This window comes from Phyllobates terribilis, unplaced genomic scaffold, assembly GCF_046119375.1.
Source record: "Phyllobates terribilis strain yellow unplaced genomic scaffold, ASM4611937v1 Scaffold_1__5_contigs__length_1240528914, whole genome shotgun sequence".
Lineage (NCBI taxonomy): Eukaryota > Metazoa > Chordata > Amphibia > Anura > Dendrobatidae > Phyllobates > Phyllobates terribilis.
In genome coordinates, this window is record NW_027362761.1 from 178,566,586 (window position 1) to 178,585,468 (window position 18,883).

At 42.3% G+C, this 18,883-nt stretch overlaps 1 protein-coding gene across 1 annotated transcript in view; it reads right to left on the reverse strand.

Moving 5' to 3' along the window:
• The window catches only part of CEMIP2 (cell migration inducing hyaluronidase 2), a 97,674-nt gene that overhangs the window by 72,964 nt on the left and 5,827 nt on the right, over window positions 1-18,883 (reverse strand). The window contains exon 2 of the mRNA XM_073670387.1: window positions 4,069-4,422. Coding sequence (XP_073526488.1) covers window positions 4,069-4,399 — 331 coding nt within the window. The 5' untranslated portion in view covers window positions 4,400-4,422. The remainder of the gene's footprint in view (window positions 1-4,068; window positions 4,423-18,883) is intronic.

Sequence of the window (18,883 nt, forward strand, 5' to 3'; positions counted from 1 at the left end):
GAAAGAAGCTTTTCATGATAAGAAAAACATTGGGCCATTTTGAATAGTAGTGGACAACCCCTTTTAATATGCTTGCATACAGAACTCTGAACAGCCAGCTTCTTTAGCAATGACCTTTTGTGGCCTTGTGGAGCGTGTCGATGACTGCCTTCTGGACATCTGTCAAGTCAGCAGTCTTACCCATGATTGTGGAGCCTACTGAAACAGACTAAGGGACCTTTTTAAACACTTAGGAAGCCTTCACTTATACCATATTGAAAAGGGTAAAAAAAAAAAAAAAAAAAAAAATTATGTATAAAAAATTTAAAATCCTATTTTTCAGAATCTAACCCTTAAAACTAATACTATTCAGGTTTTCCTTTTCAGTTTAAAGAAGTTGTCCACTATTTGGACAACACCTTGTCACACCCCACACTTGGCCCCAATAAAATAAAGCTTATACTCCCCTCCCGTGCCAGCGCCAGGGCTGTGGAGGTGGAGTCGGAGTCGTGGAGTCGGTGCTCATTTTGGTGGAGTAGGAGTCGGAGTCGGTATAAAATGGACCGACTCCTAAAATATATAATAAATTGGGTGCAGTAGATCAATGCAGTTTGTGGGGAATATTTTTTCATAGGAATTTGGGAAAGTTATGAAATGTCCTATAAATGGCTGTTCTATTCCTGATCTAAGGCTACATTCACACACAGCGTTTTTTGAGGATACGTTTTTCAGCTGCAAAAGCAGATCAGCTTTTAAAAAAACCGCATCACCTGAAAGGTTTTTGAGCTCATAGATAAGGTTTTCAATAGCAAAAGCAGGTTAGAACAACGCCGAACAAACTGACATGCTCATTCTTTGTGAGGATCCGTTTTTGAGCCCAACACACACACACATATACATATACACACACACACACATACACACACACTGCTCAAAAAATAAAGGGAACACTCAAATAACACATCCTAGATCTGAATGAATGAAATATTGTTATTGAATACTTTGTTCTGTACAAAGTTGAATGTGCTGACAACAAAATCACACAAAAATCATCAATGGAAATCAAATTTATTAACCAATGGAGGCCTGGATTTGGAGTCACCCCCAAAATTAAAGTGGAAAAACACACTACAGGCTGATCCAACTTTGATGTAATGTCATTAAAACAAGTCAAAATGAGGCTCAGTATTGTGTGCAGCCTCCACGTGCCTGTATGACCTCCCTACAACGCCTGGGCATGCTCCTGATGAGGTTGCGGATGGTCTCCTGTGGGATCTCCTCCCATACCTGGACTAAAACATCCGCCAACTCCTGGACAGTCTGTGGTGCAACGTGACGTTGGTGGATGGAGCGAGACATGATGTCCCAGATGTGCTCAAATCGGATTCAGGTCTGGGGAATGGGCAGGCCAGTCCATAGCTTCAATGCCTTCATCTTGCAGGAACTGCTGACACACTCCAGCCACATGAGGTCTGGCATTGTCCTGCATTAGGAGGAACCCAGGGCTAACCGCACCAGCATATGGTTTCACAAGGAGGGCTGTGCGGTCCTCCAAAGAAATGCCACCCCACACCATTACTGACCCACTGCCAAACGGGTTATGCTGAAGGATGTTGCAGGCAGCAGATCGCGCTCCACGGCGTCTCCAGACGCAGTCACACGTGTTCAGTGTGAACCTGCTTTCATCTGTGAAGAGCACAGGGCGCCAGTGGTGACTTTGCCAATCCTGGTGTTCTGTGGCAAATGCCAAGCGTCCTGCACGGTGTTGGGCTGTGAGCACAACCCCAATCTGTGGACGTCAGGCCCTCATACCACCCTCCTGGAGTCGGTTTCTAACCGTTTGTGCAGACACATGCACATTTGTGGCCTGCTGGAGGTCATTTTGCAAGGTTCTGGCAGTGCTCCTTCTGTTCCTCCTTGCACAAAGGAGGAGGTAGTGGTCCTGCAGCTGGGTTGTTGCCCTCCTACGGCCCCTTGCACGTCTCCTGGTGTACTGGCCTGTCTCCTGGTAGCGCCTCCAGCTTCTGGACACTACGCTGACAGACACAGCAAACCTTCTTGCCACAGCTCGCATTGATGTGCCATCCTGGATGAGCTGCACTACCTGAGCAACTTCTGTGGGTTGTAGAGTCCGTCTCATGCTACCACGAGTGTGATAGCACAACCAACATTCAAAAGTGACCTAAACATGAGCCAGAAAGCATTGGTGCTGAGATGTGGTCTGTGGTCCCCACCTGCAGAACCACTCTATTGAGGGTGTCTTGATAATTGCCAATAATTTCCATCTATTGTCTATTCCATTTGCACAACAGCATGTGAAATTGATGGTCAGTGTTGCGTCCTAAGTGGAAAGTTTGATTTACTTGGAGTTATACTCTGTTGTTTAAGTGTTCCCTTTATTTTTTTAGCATATTATACATATGAAAATCTGTAATTTTTATCGTAGAAACATTTCAACTGTGAGACAGAATCTATAAATAAAAAAACAAAACAATCAATGATTTTTAAATTAAATTTGCTTGAAATAAGTATTTGATCACCTACCAACCAGCAAGAATTCTGGCTCTTACAGACCTGTTAGTTTTTCTTTAAGAAGCCCCCCTACTCTGCACTCATTACCTGTATTAATTGCACCTCTTTGAACTAGTTACCTATATAAAAGACACCTGTCCACACACTCAATCACACTCCAACCTATTCACCAAGACCAAAGAGAAGGCTAAGGACACCAGGGACAGAAATTGTAGACCTACACAAGGCTGGGATGGGCTACAGGACAATAGGCAAGTGGCTTGGAGAGAAGACAACAACTGCTGGTAAAATTATTAGAAAATGGAAGAAACACAAGAGGACTGTCAATCTTCCTCGTTCTGGGGCTCCATGCAAGATCTCGCTTCATTAGGAAAGTAGGATTCTGAGAAAGGTCAGGAATCAGCCCAGAACTACACAGGAGGACCTGGTCGATGACCTGATGAGCGCTGGGACTAGTCTCAAACATTACCATTAGTAACACACTACGTCATCATGGTTTAAAATATTGCAGGGCATATAAGGTCTCCCTTCTCACGCCAGCACATGTCCAAGTCCATCTGAAGTTCGGCGATGACCATCTGGATGATCCAGAGGCGGCATGGGAGAAGGTCATGTTGTCAGATGAGACCAAAATAGAACCTTTTGGTATCAACTCCACCTTCCGTGTTTGGAGGAAGAAGTAGGAGTACAACCCCAAGAACACCGTCCCAACGGTGAAGCATGGTAGGGGAAACATACTTTGGGGGTGCTTTTCTGCAAAGGGGATAGGATGACTGTACCGTATGGATGGGGTGATGTATCACGATATTTTGGCCAACAACCTCATTCCCTCAGAGCATTGAAGAGGAGTCGTGGCTGGGTCTTCCAGCGGGACAATGACCCGAAACAGTCAGGGCAACTAAGGAGTGGCTCCATAAGAAGTATTTCAAAGTCCTGGAGTGGCCTAGCCAGACTCCAGACCTGAACCCAATAGAAAATCTTTGGAGGGAGCTGAAAATCAATGTTGCCCAGCGACAGCACCGAAACCTGAATAATCTAGAGAAAACCTGTATGGAGGAGTGGGCCAAAATCCCTGCTGCAGTGTGTGTACAAACTTGGTCAAGAACTACATGAAACATCTGACCTCTGTAATTGCAAACAAAGGTTTCTGTACCAAATATTAAAGTTCTGTTTTTCCATTGTATCAAATAATTAATTAGCATTTTATTGTATGAAAAGTATGTAAAAAAACTCAAAAAAAAAATCCAGAAAACTCACATTGTAAGTTTGTCTCTCACAGTTGAAGTGTACCTACTATAAAAATTACAGACCTCTCCATTCTTTGTAGGTAGGAAAACTTACTCAATTGTCCCCACTGTGTATAAATTTTATAAAAGAGAAATGTACACATACCCTATAAACAGGACCTCTAAGCCACCACAGATTGGCTACTATTGAGGTTCCTTCTGAGATACAAGTCATCATCATTTCATAAACACCAAAATGGGAATAGTAGTCGTTTGTGTGACAGTACTTGCAGTTAAACTATGAGCAGGAGTGTGTGAACAGCACACTTACCATCCGGGGCATATTTAGATGAGATTCCTAAAACAATAGCAAGGATAATAAAAAAAGTCAGACTGGAAATCGCAAAGCATATTAGCGTATTTTTGTGCCTTCTCCTGCGAATAACTTGTGCGTGATTGTTTTGTCCATCTCCTATAAACCCAAATGTTGAATGTCCTTCAGGCCCAGAGGAATTAAATTTGGCAGTGGCTTGAGTCTTTGGAGGAGGCGGTGGACGTAAGGGAACAATTCTGCCAGGCACATAGCCCGGTGATCGCATGCTGCTGCCATTCTGAGGCTGGAGGAAGAGGCGTGATCCTCCCCTGTAGTCAGGAGACTGCATGATTAGGAGATGACAAGCTTTCCCTGAAACAAACAAAAGAAGTCAGTCATTATGGGATGATGTTCAATCAGATCACAGCGGCATTTGCTTAACTGTTTTCTACAGGCTTTTTCTGGTTTGTTTGTTTTTTAACATATACATAGGAACATAAAATGCAGCTGGATGCCTTTGGAAGGCGACAGTTTTAAGTCGCTACAGAAAGTGAGCTTTAGTTAGTTGAAGGGTCATATAGTAATGGTATGTGCCCACAATCAGGAATACAGCGTTCTGAACGCCGCTCACCTGCGCAGCATCCTACAGTACAAGCACAGTGGATGCCCATTGTGCTTGTTTTTGACGCTGCATAAACTCGCCTGAGGTGTGGGTTTACGAGACGCAGAATGCTAACCTCTGTAGCGGAGACGTGCAGATTTTTGACTGACTGAACGTCATTACATGCACTGGATCCACATGTTCTGACAAAACAAGTGCAGCATTAGAAAGCAGCGTTCTAGACGCATCAAAAATGCGCTGCTGGTTCCTGATCGTGTGATGGTACCCTAACAGTTTAGAAGGTTGGAGGAAAAAAAAAAAAAAAAAAAGAAGGAGGAGGAGAGGCTGTTGTTCAACACACTAGAGCAGCTTTAAATATTCCATATGGCACTTCTCTTTCAAAAACATTTCAATACATAGAAAATTTGTTAAAAGGGTTCTCTGCCCCACTTCCACTCACGGATGTGGGAAAAGAACATCAACCCCTGCGCTTCCATTCCAATGCGGCCTGCCTGGTCCCCAGTTCCCTACTTTTTACATTGCTGCCAAGTTACTGGCAAGTTATGTCCCATGTGGCAAGGCACAAGGGAGCAGCTTAGATCAGTTAGGTGGACTTTTTTTTATCTTTTTTAAACTCCATTTCAACAAAGAAGCTACCAAAATGCATGTTTTAAGACTTCCCATTGACTTGTGTATAGAGCATCTTTAGCAAGGAAAATTCCTTAAGAATTGTCAGTTCATTTCTTTCAACCGCTTACGCTTAGCATCTTGGCAAACCTGAATTGGTTAAAAGATGCCCACAAGACTACACTGATGAACGGCAAGTCATTTTTCCATAGAAATGCATACTCATTTTCTCAAGCGTTTGGTTAGCACTTTTCTTGGAGAATAATCTGCCTGAAAAAGAAGTAGTGTGCACATACCCTAGAATGGAGTGGCAGTGTGCATGCTCAACCACTGCTCTAGTCAGTCCCTATGAGGCTGCCAAGGGTTGTGCTCCACTTTTTTCAACAATCCGACAAAAGGAATGGAGCAGTGGTCGGGTATCCAGCCTGCCACGTCATTTAATGTGAACAAAAGTGCCCTCTTCTGCAGATCAGTGTGTCCCAGCGGTTAGACACTGACCGATCAGCAAGTTGGAACCACTGTATTCTTGGCATCACAGCTGTAAAAAGTAAGGCAAGGCTTGGGAAGCAATAAGGCCTAGCAAGTACAATCATGACCATTAAAGACTTTTCCTTTGCCGGTTGTGGATAAGTGAAGCCAGCTGAAAACAGGCTTGGCATACACTTGTTAATCATGTGTACATGAAATTTACTAATTTTCTGCACAATTAAAAAAAGAGTTTCTGATTTTCATACATATAAATCATACGCACAAAGCCCTAACATACAACATGGCCCGCCATAAACCTGGGAAAGCCAAGTCACTATCTGCTCTAGCTTACCCTTTACTAATCAAGAAAACACTGCTGGGAAATGGTTATATTTAGCATTTCCTGCAGAAAATTGTGTGCAGGAAAAAAAATTTACGCAATCTGGTGGTAAATATAGAATGTCAAATGAGGAAATTATATATTATATATTTTTTTTTTTTTTTTTTTTTTTTTTTAAAGGTGGCAGAGCAAGCTGGGTTGTGGCCCATCACTGCCCCAACAGTTTCAGTAAAACTTCAAACACAAAAGTGGCAAACATCTCAGATTCTGGCCTGAGAGCATCTAACTCATGCATGGGCAAAGTGTATCTTGTCCCTTAGAAATTTCCATAAAAAAAAAAAAAAAAAAAAAAAGAGGCCCAGAAAATAATTTGCTACTTATACCCATACCAGAAGACATTTTCCCCAGCTACAGAGATACTAAAATAGACCTCTTTTTAAGCATAGGGAGCTCCAGAATTGATAAAGTTAAACCAACTGCTCCCACTGGTTTAGTCTTTAATACGGACGCCGCAAGGATCTGGATTGCGCAGTAAAGGTTCATGTTTCTGGCCCATGATCAGCATATCTTGTCCATGCGTTTGTTTTTTTGTTTTTTTTATTTGGCAATAAAAGTCTTTTACCACCCATCAGTAGACTGCCATTTAGTGCCGAGGAGTTCAGAAAAAAAAAAAAAAAACACACAGCCCACTTTGTTTCACCATGTTCGTCATTCTGGTGTAAACTTCTTTGTTGTGGTAAAACGCAAGCTACAGGATTTCACAACTGAATTGTGAAGAAACGTCAGTTTTCAGAAGTTACTGTAACCCTGGATGTTTCCATATTCAGCACTGAACCACTTGGAGAGAAACGTGACACTAGTTACTGGCAGACTAGAATTACACAAAACTAAATTACTATTAGAATCTCAGGACTATTGGGAACTTCTGTGAAAAAAACCTACGCCGAAGCATGCCTACTCACAAAGCGTGAAAAATTACCTTCTCTTATGGCACATACAATATTCGCTCTTTGCAACGATAGACAAGTGACCTTAGCAGGATTTCCACCTCCAAAACTGACATTCCCTCTATTTATATGTAGCTCTTTAAAAAAAACAAGTCCAGCAATACGTTTATAAGGCCAGTCCGTCCCTCCATTACTGAGAAATCAGCATTTGAATTGATAAGCAAGTGAGGCTGAAGAGCTATTGTAGATCTGAAGCCTCTGTCACTCCAGCTCTATTCTCCACCCACAGCCACCTCCTCCTGCATGAGATTTCTATGGATCCCTTTCAATTTGCTGTAACTAAGACACTTTTTTTTGCAGCATCAGTCACCAAAAACTCATAGTGGGAACTTTATTTTAAGGTTAAGATTCAAAAGCTAATCCTATACCAAAACAAGTTATCCAAAAGACAGATGATCAAATCGCTAGAACACTGTGCAAAGAAGATCTATATGGTTCATAGTGAAGAAAGACACCAATGTGGACCTGTATTATGGATACCGTCAGATAGCAACAGAAGTGGTGCTTACAGTTATCACTAGATTAGATCTACACATATCCTACGGCATTTTGCAGTTATCCACTGTAACCTGAGTGTGGTTGTACCACAGTTAGCTCATCCATCTTACTAATACAAGTCCACATTGGAATTTTGATTCAATGTGAACTGTGCATGTTCACTTCAGTGATTTGATCACTTGTCTTTGATCTGACGGGTGGACCAGGTTGTTGGTTTCCAGCGGTCTGGTCACTAATTTTAGTATAGGATTAGCCACAGCGTCTTTATTTTAATTGTATAAGTAAAAGTTACATTTTAACTACGTCTCCCACTGCGGTCTACAATATATTACCCAAAATTTACTAGAAAAGGGAGATCAAATTAAAAATGTAATGCCAATATAGGGTTAAACAAACAGAGCCTGCTTAGCCATGGTAGAGTAATGGACCATGCAGTGCAGATGGAGATGGTCCAGTATTTGCACATTCCTCATATGGTCTCATTCTACCAAGCCCTCTCCCTGACTAGCCATAAAATGATATATGTAATAAAGCAGCCATGACACGTCTGAGTGCCATGCCCTTACACATGCCTTGCTCAGGGTTGGTCACCAAATGTTCCTGCAATGATGCACATAGAATTTTTATATTCTGTGTTCACATCACTTCCATCCATGGGGCAGGTCCCACTGCAAATCAAGAGGGATCCTGAAATGCAAAGCAATCTGGAATGTGGAATATCAGATGAATGAAGATAATGCACCTTCTCACCAATGCCAAGTGCCATCATGGTGCAGATCTCAATTACATCGGAATTTTGGAGTTCCTAGTCTGTGTCCCGCGTTCGATACAGAGAAACGGATTTCATGAGTAAAACAGATGCAGAAGGATCTCAAAGGCCACGTTCAGTATTTATAAGCCAAAGCCAGGAGAGGAACAATCAGAGGAAAAGTATAATACAAACACGTCACCACTTCTGGATTTATCACCCACTCCTGGTTTTGGCTTACAAATACTGATGTAAAATACTGACCAAATACTGAACATGTGAACGTGGCCTAAATTGTAATTGGGTCTGTCTTTCCACTTTTGTCTCCATTTTCTGCATGCTACACTTTATTACGCAGAGTTGTATGGCGCAGCAGATGTGACATACGGCCTGAAGAGATTACAGAGCTGCAACAATGACAGCATAGAGTCACGCTACTACGACACATACTAGTAAAACCAGTCCTACAATGTTACCTTCAGGTTTCCAGCGGATTGTATCTGGCTTTATCAGTCCTGCTATAGTTGTATTAGGAACCTGCATGGAGAGAATATTCCGTGCTGGCTGCTATTGGGGAAACAAGGATTTGGAAACGTGCCAGACCTTTGTTCTCTTGAGAACTGAGCAATGATCTGGCACTGGCACTGGCTTACCACTTGTCCCATGAACAAAGTACATTTTAATCAATAGATCTTAGAATAAAAATAAAATGTTCCTGTGCTGAGATAATCTTATAAATGTGCCCCTGCTGTGTACTGTGTAATGGCTGTGTCTGACCATGCACGGAACATGGTCTGATCATACCACATCTCCTGGTCGCCTTTTAGTAAGGTAAAACATTTCCATGCCTGTTTAAAAACATAATTTTACCTCACAGAAATAATCAGCTGTGATCCCCTGCTGTAATGTCTGTATATTTTCTTTTGCGTCCTTCCCTGCCAGGAGATGTGGTATGATCAGACTATGATTGATACATACATACATACATCATTTACCACTTTGGGTTTATTGCTCCCCTTCTTCCCAGACCCATAACTTATTTTTCCGTCAATATGGCCATGTGAGGGCTTATTTTTTTGCACGACAAGTTGGTTTTACCAGATTGTGTACTGGAAAACGGGGAAGAAAAAAAAAAAAGGGGCGCGCTACTTTCCAAGACCAAGGTGTCTCCATTTTTCAGGATTTTTTTGCACGCCGAGCTGACATTTTTATTGATATTTATTTTATTGCAATGTCGTGGCGACCAAAAAAAAGGGGTGCCATGCATACCAGGATGGGGATCAAGGAGTGCTATGCATACCAGGATGGGGGATGAGGGCAATGTATAACAGGAAGGAGGGGCTATATATACACACACACACCAGGATGGAGGATATTAACAGAAATTGGGGGGCATTACCCCTATAACTGTCAGCAGCAGACCCCACCCCATAAAAGTGCATCATGACCACATTTTTTGCTTACATTTTTTTTCTATTTTCCTCCTCTAAAACCTAGGTGCGTCTTATAATCCAAAAACTATACGGTAATTGACAAGACGTTTAGTAGATATCCTGGTTAGAGCAAGCAAAACCCCATTGCTTCTGCCTATGTTTGATCACATGCACATAATATTTTAGGTAATCTTGGGTGAAATTCTACAGTTCTTGATTGGTGTTCTGTATGGCTCTCCAAGAGTAGCTGCAGCATTCAGCACAGGGCCAGCATAGCAAGATACTTTATACCAACTATGCAGAGGTTTCACACACTTGTTTTCAGATTATAGCAGATTTGTTATGGCTTCACAGACACGTTTTTCCACCTACAGCTGCTAATATTCCTATTAAAATGGTTATTTTTATGGAAAATGTGAAACATCTTCCTTTGTAAAATATGTCACATAGGGAAATAACAAAGATTTATTGTTTAATTCCGAGCGATGGTCTATGGGCGTTTCCTTTTGTCACTAATAGCAGGGGGTTTTTTTATTTTTATTTTTTTATTATCTTCAATATTGAAATTGCAACACCAAGAAGGAAAAGTCGTGGAGTTATGGAAACACAGGATCCTTAGATATGTTAATGAAAAGAAATCAAATATTCAAAACATTTCTATTCATTCAGTATCAGCTATGAGCACAACATGCACAATGAGTACAGGTCAGTGAAGGCACAGTGATCTGTCATAAGAGCATACAAGCAGAGCACCAGATAAGAGCGCCCCCCACAGGCCGCCTCGGAGCACGAGCATATCATTATGGCAGAACTGAAAGTAAAGATTACTCAAGAACCACAGGATGGATTTCATCAACCAAGGTATCATATTCATCAGTGTAATGGCGCCCACCTGACAGTGTAAGTAGTTTACGGAGCACAATGCTGCTGACAGGTTCGCTTTAAAGTGTACAGAATACGCAACAGCAAGGAAGTCACGCTCTTGATAGAGCACCTGTTAGGCACTTCTGGCATCACCTGTTCAGATGCCATAAAACATCTAAAATGAGAAAACTGATTTAAAAAAAAAAAGGGGCTCTCAGCCTTAGCACTGAAACTTGACTAGTCATCCCATCTGGTGTCCTCAATTTGTCTCCTCCATTGACACCAGTGATTTGGTTTTTCCATCAGATGGCTGTCGTTCAGACTTGTCCATAGCGAGTAGTGCCAAATCTGAACTACGACTCCAATGCAGAGGAAAAGCAGAAGAAGTATGGGTCAGACTCAGCGTGCCCTCTACGCCACGGCAGTGGTCATCATGGATGTAGGAGGACAGGGATGCCAGTCTCCACAGAGGAGGCAAATGAAGGGCTCCACAAGGTGGAGGTTTGTTTTAAGAAGCAAATGAAGACAAGCTTCCACTTATTTCATGTTAAGTAGTAACCCAAGGCAGAAAACATACAAATACATGACGCGTTTTGGCACAGGGAAATCTTTTCCAAACAAATTATCTTTAAAGGAGACATCAGTCAACAGAATTATGGAAACGATAGAGTTACTGTGCAGAATGGTGACAGCACCTAAACTAGAATACAGTGGGCTGCACCAATCAGGGCTTCCTCCTCCATCACCATTGACTGATGGATGGCCAACACCTGGAACACTTTTCAATCCGAAGTTTAGGAAAAACAATTCTAGGGAAATATGACTGAACACTAATGAGTTCTCTTCACAGTTGCTTTAGATCCTTATATGCCTGGTCTTGTAGAAAAGCCAAACATTCACATTCCTTCCACAGCGCAATTATGGAGGCCTTTATGCATTTGATGGCTTCATGTCACCTGTGTAGTGTGCATTATTGCATTCGTATTGATCCCCCCCCCCCCCCCCGTAGTCTCTTGAACTGAAAGTATAATAACTTGCATTCGTGAGGAGGGGGCTGCCATTCATCTGCTCTTGAAAGAACAGTCCCATCCCCCAGCCGGATTCTCCATCCTACTATTAGCTGTGTATTCTCCTATATTCCCCAGGGCTTGAAGAGAGGCCACTTCATGCTCTATTTTTCAGTACTGTCCTGCGCATATATTGATCACTTGCTTCTCTTTATTAGAAGGAACACATTTTCCCAGCCCACGCATAGGGACTCAGCTTATTTAGGGTTATTTTTCCAAAATCAATGTAAAAATGATGGCTCGGCAGTCATTTCGAAATTTAGCCCTTTCCCTTTATTATTTTTCCATAAGCAGATATATGTTGCAAAGCAAACAATGGAGAGCATTTAAAGCAAATAGAGTAATATAGGGTGATGCCCCGCAGAGAGGTCATCTAGATCCCAGGATCCTTACTGCACGTTATACAGCAGGATATCAAGGTACAGGATGACCCACCACTGCTCAATCCAGACACACCTAGCAATAAATGGGCGAGTCCTCATTGTGCTGTCTTATCAGGGTTACATTACTCATGTCTTGATATCAGATTGGTGGGGATCCAAGCCCAAACCCCCCCCCCCCGATTAGCTGTCATCAGCTCCAACAGTGGCTGGATGTAAACAGTGAATGGAGCCAGATCAGTAGCTCAGTCATGCAGCTCATCTATTGAAGTGAATGGGGCTGTGCTGCAGTTTCGGAGAACATCCAGTACACACTGTATGGAGAAGGCTTCGAGCTAGATGTAAACATGTGATTGTGGGGTGCAGGACCCAACCAATCTGATGACTTCTAGGTCATCATTATTTAAGTAGTTTAAAACACCTTTAAGTACACAAACATTGGGAGGGTTTATGAACAGTCTAAAAACCTATCATCGTTTTAAAATAAGACCTACCCCAAAAAATAGGCCCTAGTATGATTTTTCAGGATTTTTGAAATATAAGCCTATTTCAAGCCTTACTCCAAAAATAAGCCCTAGTTACCATTCAATAAAAATGTGTTAAGTCAGCTACCGGCATACATGTAAAAGAAAAAAAAAAAAAAAAAAAAGTGAATAGCATGCAGCAGGACCCTTCACCAAGGAAACTAGACACCTCCAAAAGACCCCACAACGCAGTAATAAGGGTTGGGCTGTCATAAGCAGATCAGGTAGTACTGCTGGCATCATTCCGCTCCAAAGTCCGAGCGTTGTGGCTGCTTCCGGTCACCAGAGGGAGCCAACCGCTGCACTAGGCTGAAACGCAAGGAACCCGACAGTGACGCAGATCTGTGTGCGAGAGCCCATCCACCATCGGCACTTGTCAACAATAATTGTTTTGGGTCTAAGAGGGTCTTGGTGAGTGATTCTTTTGGGTGAAGTCTGCTTTCCTGCATATGTCCTGCTGTATTCCATTTACTTTACATTGACCATAACAAAAAATTTTTACATATGGTATAAGCATCATGTAACTACACTACAGGTAATGTATACGGTAGTATCAATAATGGCACCCTGGAAACTTTTTACATAACTATAAGTCAAATATAGTAGCATTGAAAAGACCTATTCACAAATTTATAGCCATGAATAAATTCTATAAGTATATCTTTATTACTCTTCATTTCGGAGCAAAGAATAATATAAGACCATGCCTTATATTCGGTGAAACACATACATACTATAAAGAGTTAGTGAATTTGGCAAAGAAAAAATTAATTCACACAAGTGGACACCACTTGTTCAAATTACATATCGTGAGGAAAGGAAAAGGGGGAGGGTATATGTGAATTAAAATCTAACTTATTAAAATAGGTTGCCAGTATATATTTTTTAACAAAGTTTATTATATAGGGATCAACGGCTTATTCCAATTGCCGTATTTAGCCACACATTTGGACTATAAGACGCACCTAGGTTTTAAAGGAGGAAAAAAAAAAAAAAAAAAGGGGAGGGGTCTGCTGCTGACACTGTTATAGGGGTAATGTCCCCAAATTCCGTTAATATCCTCCATCCTGGTATGTATGGCATCCCTCAAGCCCCCATCACGCTGCCTACAATAAAAAAAAAAAAAGGGGGGGGGGGGAGAGCACTCATACTCACCTCTTCTCCTCCAGCACTGTCCCGCTCTGCTGCCCACACTCTCACTGTGTGAGCCGCTGTGCTGGAATAGTCACTGCTCCCCACGCCGGGACTCTGTGCGTGGGGAGCAGTGACCATTCAGTGTGTTCAATAGCCGGCACACTGTACCGCAGCGCGGCTCCTGCTGCCGCTCTGTGATCAGTGTGCCTGCTATTAAAGACCATGGATATTCACTACAACCCATGGGAGTGGGTTGTAGTGAATATTCATGAGTTTTAATAGCGGGCACACTGACCGCAGAGCGCAGCAGGATCCGCGCTGCGGCTCCAGTGTGCCGGCTATTAAGAGAAATGAATATTCATTGCTCTCCATGCCCATGGGCGTGGGGAGCAGGGAATATTCATTTTCTTTAGTAGCGGGCACAGCTAGGCTGCAGCAGGCGACTGCTGCCTCCTGTGACCCGCTGATCCCCCGCTGCCACTCCCACACCCACCACCATGCGGCCATACAATAATATAGTATTCGGACTATAAGACGCACCCCCTACTTTCCTCCAAAATGTTGGAGGAAAAAAAAAAGTGCGTCTTATAGTCCGAAAAATACGGTATGTTATTATAGACGATAATATAGTTTGTCAGTCTATACATATTACTAGCCAATGTCCCCCTTTTATAAATTGGCTACATAAACCATAAGTTTAAATGAATAGCCAGCCAACTACATTTTCTATTATATTGACCAATTTAATAACCAGATAGGGTTATACCAATACAAATATGAAAGATTAATGCAAATTAACTATAGTAATCTAAAATATTGATTAGTTGCTAGATCCTTGCATGCACTCTTGTACTTGGATATAGCGGCTCCACTAACATATAGGATGCTGCTCACATTTAGTTATATACATGACTATGAAAATTGTACATTCACACTGAAGGCATCAAAACTATGAATTAACACATGTGGAATTATATAGTTAACAAAAAAGTGTGAAACAACTGAAAATATGTCATATTTGAGGTTCTTCAAAGTAGCCACCTTTTGCTTTGATGACCGCTTTGCACAGTCTTGGCATTCTCTTGATGAGCTTCAAGAGGTAGTCACTGGAAATGGTTTTCACTTCACAGGTGTGCCCTGTCAGGTTTAATAAGTGGGATTTCTTGCCTTATAAATGGGGTGGGACCATCAGTTGTGTTGTGCAGAAGTCTGGTGGTTACACAGCTGATAGTCCTACTGAATAGACTGTTAGAATTTGTATTATGGCAAGAAAAAAGCAGCTAAGTAAAGAAAAACAAGTGGCCATCATTACTTTAAGAAATGAAGGTCAGTCAGTCCGAAAAATTGGGAAAACTTTGAAAGTGTCCCCAAGTGCAGTTGCAAAAACCATCAAGAGCTACAAAGAAACTGGCTCACATGAGGACCGCCCCAGGAAAGGAAGACCAAGAGTCACCTCTGCTTCTGAGGAGAAGGTTATCAGAGTCACCAGCCTCAGAAATCGCAGGTTAACAGCAGCTCAGATTAGAGACCAGGTCAATGCCACACAGAGTTCTAGCAGCAGACACATCTCTACAACAACTGTGAAGAGGAGACTTAGTGCAGCAGGCCTTCATGGTAAAATAGCTGCTAGGAAACTACTGCTAAGGACAGGCAACAAGCAGAAGAGACTTGTTTGGGCTAAAGAACACAAGGAATGGACATTAGACCAGTGGAAATCTGTGCTTTGGTCTGAGGAGTCCAAATTTGAGATCTTTGGTTCCAACCACCATGTCTTTGTGCGACGCAGAAAAGGTGAATGGATGGACTCTACATGTCTGGTTCCCTCCGTGAAGCATGGAGGAGGAGGTGTGATGGTGCTTTGCTGGTGACACTGTTGGGGATTTATTCAACATTGAAGGCATACTGAACCAGCATGGCTACCACAGCATCTTGCAGCGGCATGCTATTCCATCCGGTTTGCGTTTAGTTGGACCATCATTTCTTTTTCAACAGGACAATGACCCCAAACACACCTCCAGGCTGTGTAAGGGCTATTTGACCAAGAAGGAGAGTGATGGGGTGCTACACCAGATGACCTGGCCTCCACAGTCACCAGACCTGAACCCAATCGAGATGGTTTGTGGTGAGCTGGACCGCAGAGTGAAGGCAAAAGGGCCAACAAGTGCTAAGCATCTCTGGGAACTCCTTCAAGATTGTTGGAAGACCATTTCCGGTGACTACCTCTTGAAGCTCATCAAGAGAATGCCAAGAGTGTGCAAAGCAATCAAAGCAAAAAGGTGGCTACTTTGAAGAACCTAGAATATAAGACATATTTTCAGTTGTTTCACACTTTTTTGTTAAGTATATAATTCCACATGTGGTAATTCATAGTTTTGATGCCTTCAGTGTGAATGTACAATTTTCATAGTCATGAAGATACAGAAAAATCTTTAAATGAGAAGGTGTGTCCAAACTTTTGGTCTGTACTGTATATTTTTTAGGAGTCGGACCATGTTATACCGACTCCACCAAAATGGACACAGACTGGGTTGCTCCAGAAGCAAGTGGCTACCCGTAGCAACAAGGACTGTGCCATACGTTATGTTTTGCTTTTCTTGTTAGGTCAGGAAGACCACGTTTGTTTTGCCAACATTGCCGTGGTTCACTCTTAATAAACCACAGAAGATTTATAAAAGAGGGACATTGGCTAGGAATATGTATAGACTAACAAATTATATATCATCTATAATAACATACTGAGAATGTGTGAATAAATACGGCAATTGGAAAAAGCTGTTGATCCCAATATAATAAACTTTGTAAAAATATATACTGGCATCCTATTTTAATAAAAGTTATATTTTAATTCCCATATCTCCCCCCCCCCTTTTCCTTATGATACATATTATAAATACCAGTTTCTTTTTTTAGGTAGTTTCATAAATCTTTCCCCCATTTTATTCCTTCCAATTAGGCGATCTAGCATTAATTCAAGCTTCGTACCGTCTATACCTTCCTGCTTTCCCATCCACGCTCTTATAATGGACCATATTAATGTACATTACAGGAATTGAGCATTAGCGCAGTCTTGTGGGAAGAGTTAGCATGAGGATAAGGGGAGCCACAAGTCAGGAATGCGCTGTGGTTGTAATGAACACCGGCATTGGCCTTCCACGCAGCATCTCAAATTTTAGCATTTTCCATTAGCTTGTATTTCCACAAGGGTCTCATTCTGGGCCTGGGTCAGGGCAGCAGGAGCAGCTTTATTCCTAACTTGTCAATGCAATAACCTGCTGAGGGACATCAAAGTCAGATGAATGACAATGCTTCCTCGGTAGCACAGGCTATGCTTCTGATTGCTAACAGAAGTGATGGCTTTATCACATCTCAAACCACAAATGCTGGGCCTCAGGAGACACCACATTTATATGGTCGCCAGAGAACATTTGCTTGACAGTGTGTACAACCAGCTGTTTGGGTGAATGGCTGCAGACAATTACATGTAGCAGGTCTAATGCCTTACATATCAGCAGAGCGCTGTATCTAATAAGTATCACTTGTATTCCAGGAAAACAATATGGTCATTTCACAAGAGGGACATGGTATGGCGGAACTACTCACAAGTAAATGTACACCACATGCTGTTTCATAGGTAGTCCCCAGGAGCCCCACTCAACTAGTCATGTACAAATCACTTGACGCAAGCAATACTGCACAAGTAAATTATATCACAAATGGAAAACAAAGTGCTTCTCCAAACTGACGGGAAGGCATTGACTGCCATTTATTCATTTGATGGCAGTGGCATCTCAGTATGAGAGGTAAAACAGTCACTACTGGCGTTAGGCACCAGAGCAAACAATGGTGTATTGTGCACCTGAGTGAGGTTTCCTGAAGCCACCAGACTCAACACCTCCCCATGCTTAGGCCCACATACAAATTAGGCTGCTAATATCAGTGGGATCAGAAAGCAGTGTGATGTGTATACTAGCCTCCAGCCCAATGAATTTCATAGAATGTTAGAGTTGGGGGGACCTCCAGGGTCATCATGTCCAACCCCCTGCTCAATGCAGGATTCACTAAACCATCTCAGACAGATGTCTGTCCAGCCACTGTCTTTAGACTTCCATTGAGAGAGAACTCACCACCTCTCGTGGCCGCCTGTTCCACTCATTAATCACCCTCACTGTCAAAAAGTTTTTTCTAATATCTAATCTGTATCTTCTCCCTTTCAGTTTCCAATACGTTGTTCTTCCCAGAGAGAAGCCATGCTTCCGCCAGGTGATTCTACCAGCATCCATCTCAGAGAACACAGGAGTGCTCGGCTAAGATGAACGGATGGTCATGATTGGGTGGGCTGGGAAGATATCAGTATATATAGAGATATCTATCTATCTATCTATCTATCTATCTGATGTAAAAGCTCAACAGGAGCGAGTAACAGTATGGGATCAGAGTAGAGTTTAAGTTCACCTTCTCTGGTCAGCGTCATGGCGTGATGGAATCCCTGTCATTCTGGAAATTAGTTGTGGCCAAGGTTCACAAGTCTTATCTTATGTACAGCATCTACAATCTAGAAGAAGAAGTGAAGACTCCAGAGAAAAGTAAATGAAGTCCAGCAGCTTTGAAAAATCATGTCTACTAATTGGACACATCTTAGAATACATCCAGGGGCCGCACAGCCAATACTCCATATGCACGGTAACTACCAGTTGTAAGCTGGACTTCCAGCAGAATATCACATGTGACCCGAGTATTATTTCCCACCTCTCTGCCAAAATACACTAGCTACTAAAGAGTACGTTTTACAGCTATCACTTTACACTGCACTTCCCTCATTTCCACAGGAAATTGCTCATAACAGATCTGCAGGCTTGAAAGTAAAATATATACCCTGAACTGCAAATCTAACACAGCGATTAATGAGAAACACAAACGTTTCTAAAATGCAATAGCAAAAACCTACACTAGTAATAGCATCGAAGACCCCAGTCCACATGTCTGGACATCTCCACTTCTGGTACTCAAGTTGCCCTTGCATTCACCGGCGGACACAGACAGAAGAGGATCCCAGTGCTAGAACAGTATATGGGCCCTTGGCAGTCCAATAGCTCATCATAATGCACACTTTGCTTTGGAGGAGGTGGAAAGGGGCCCCCTCAC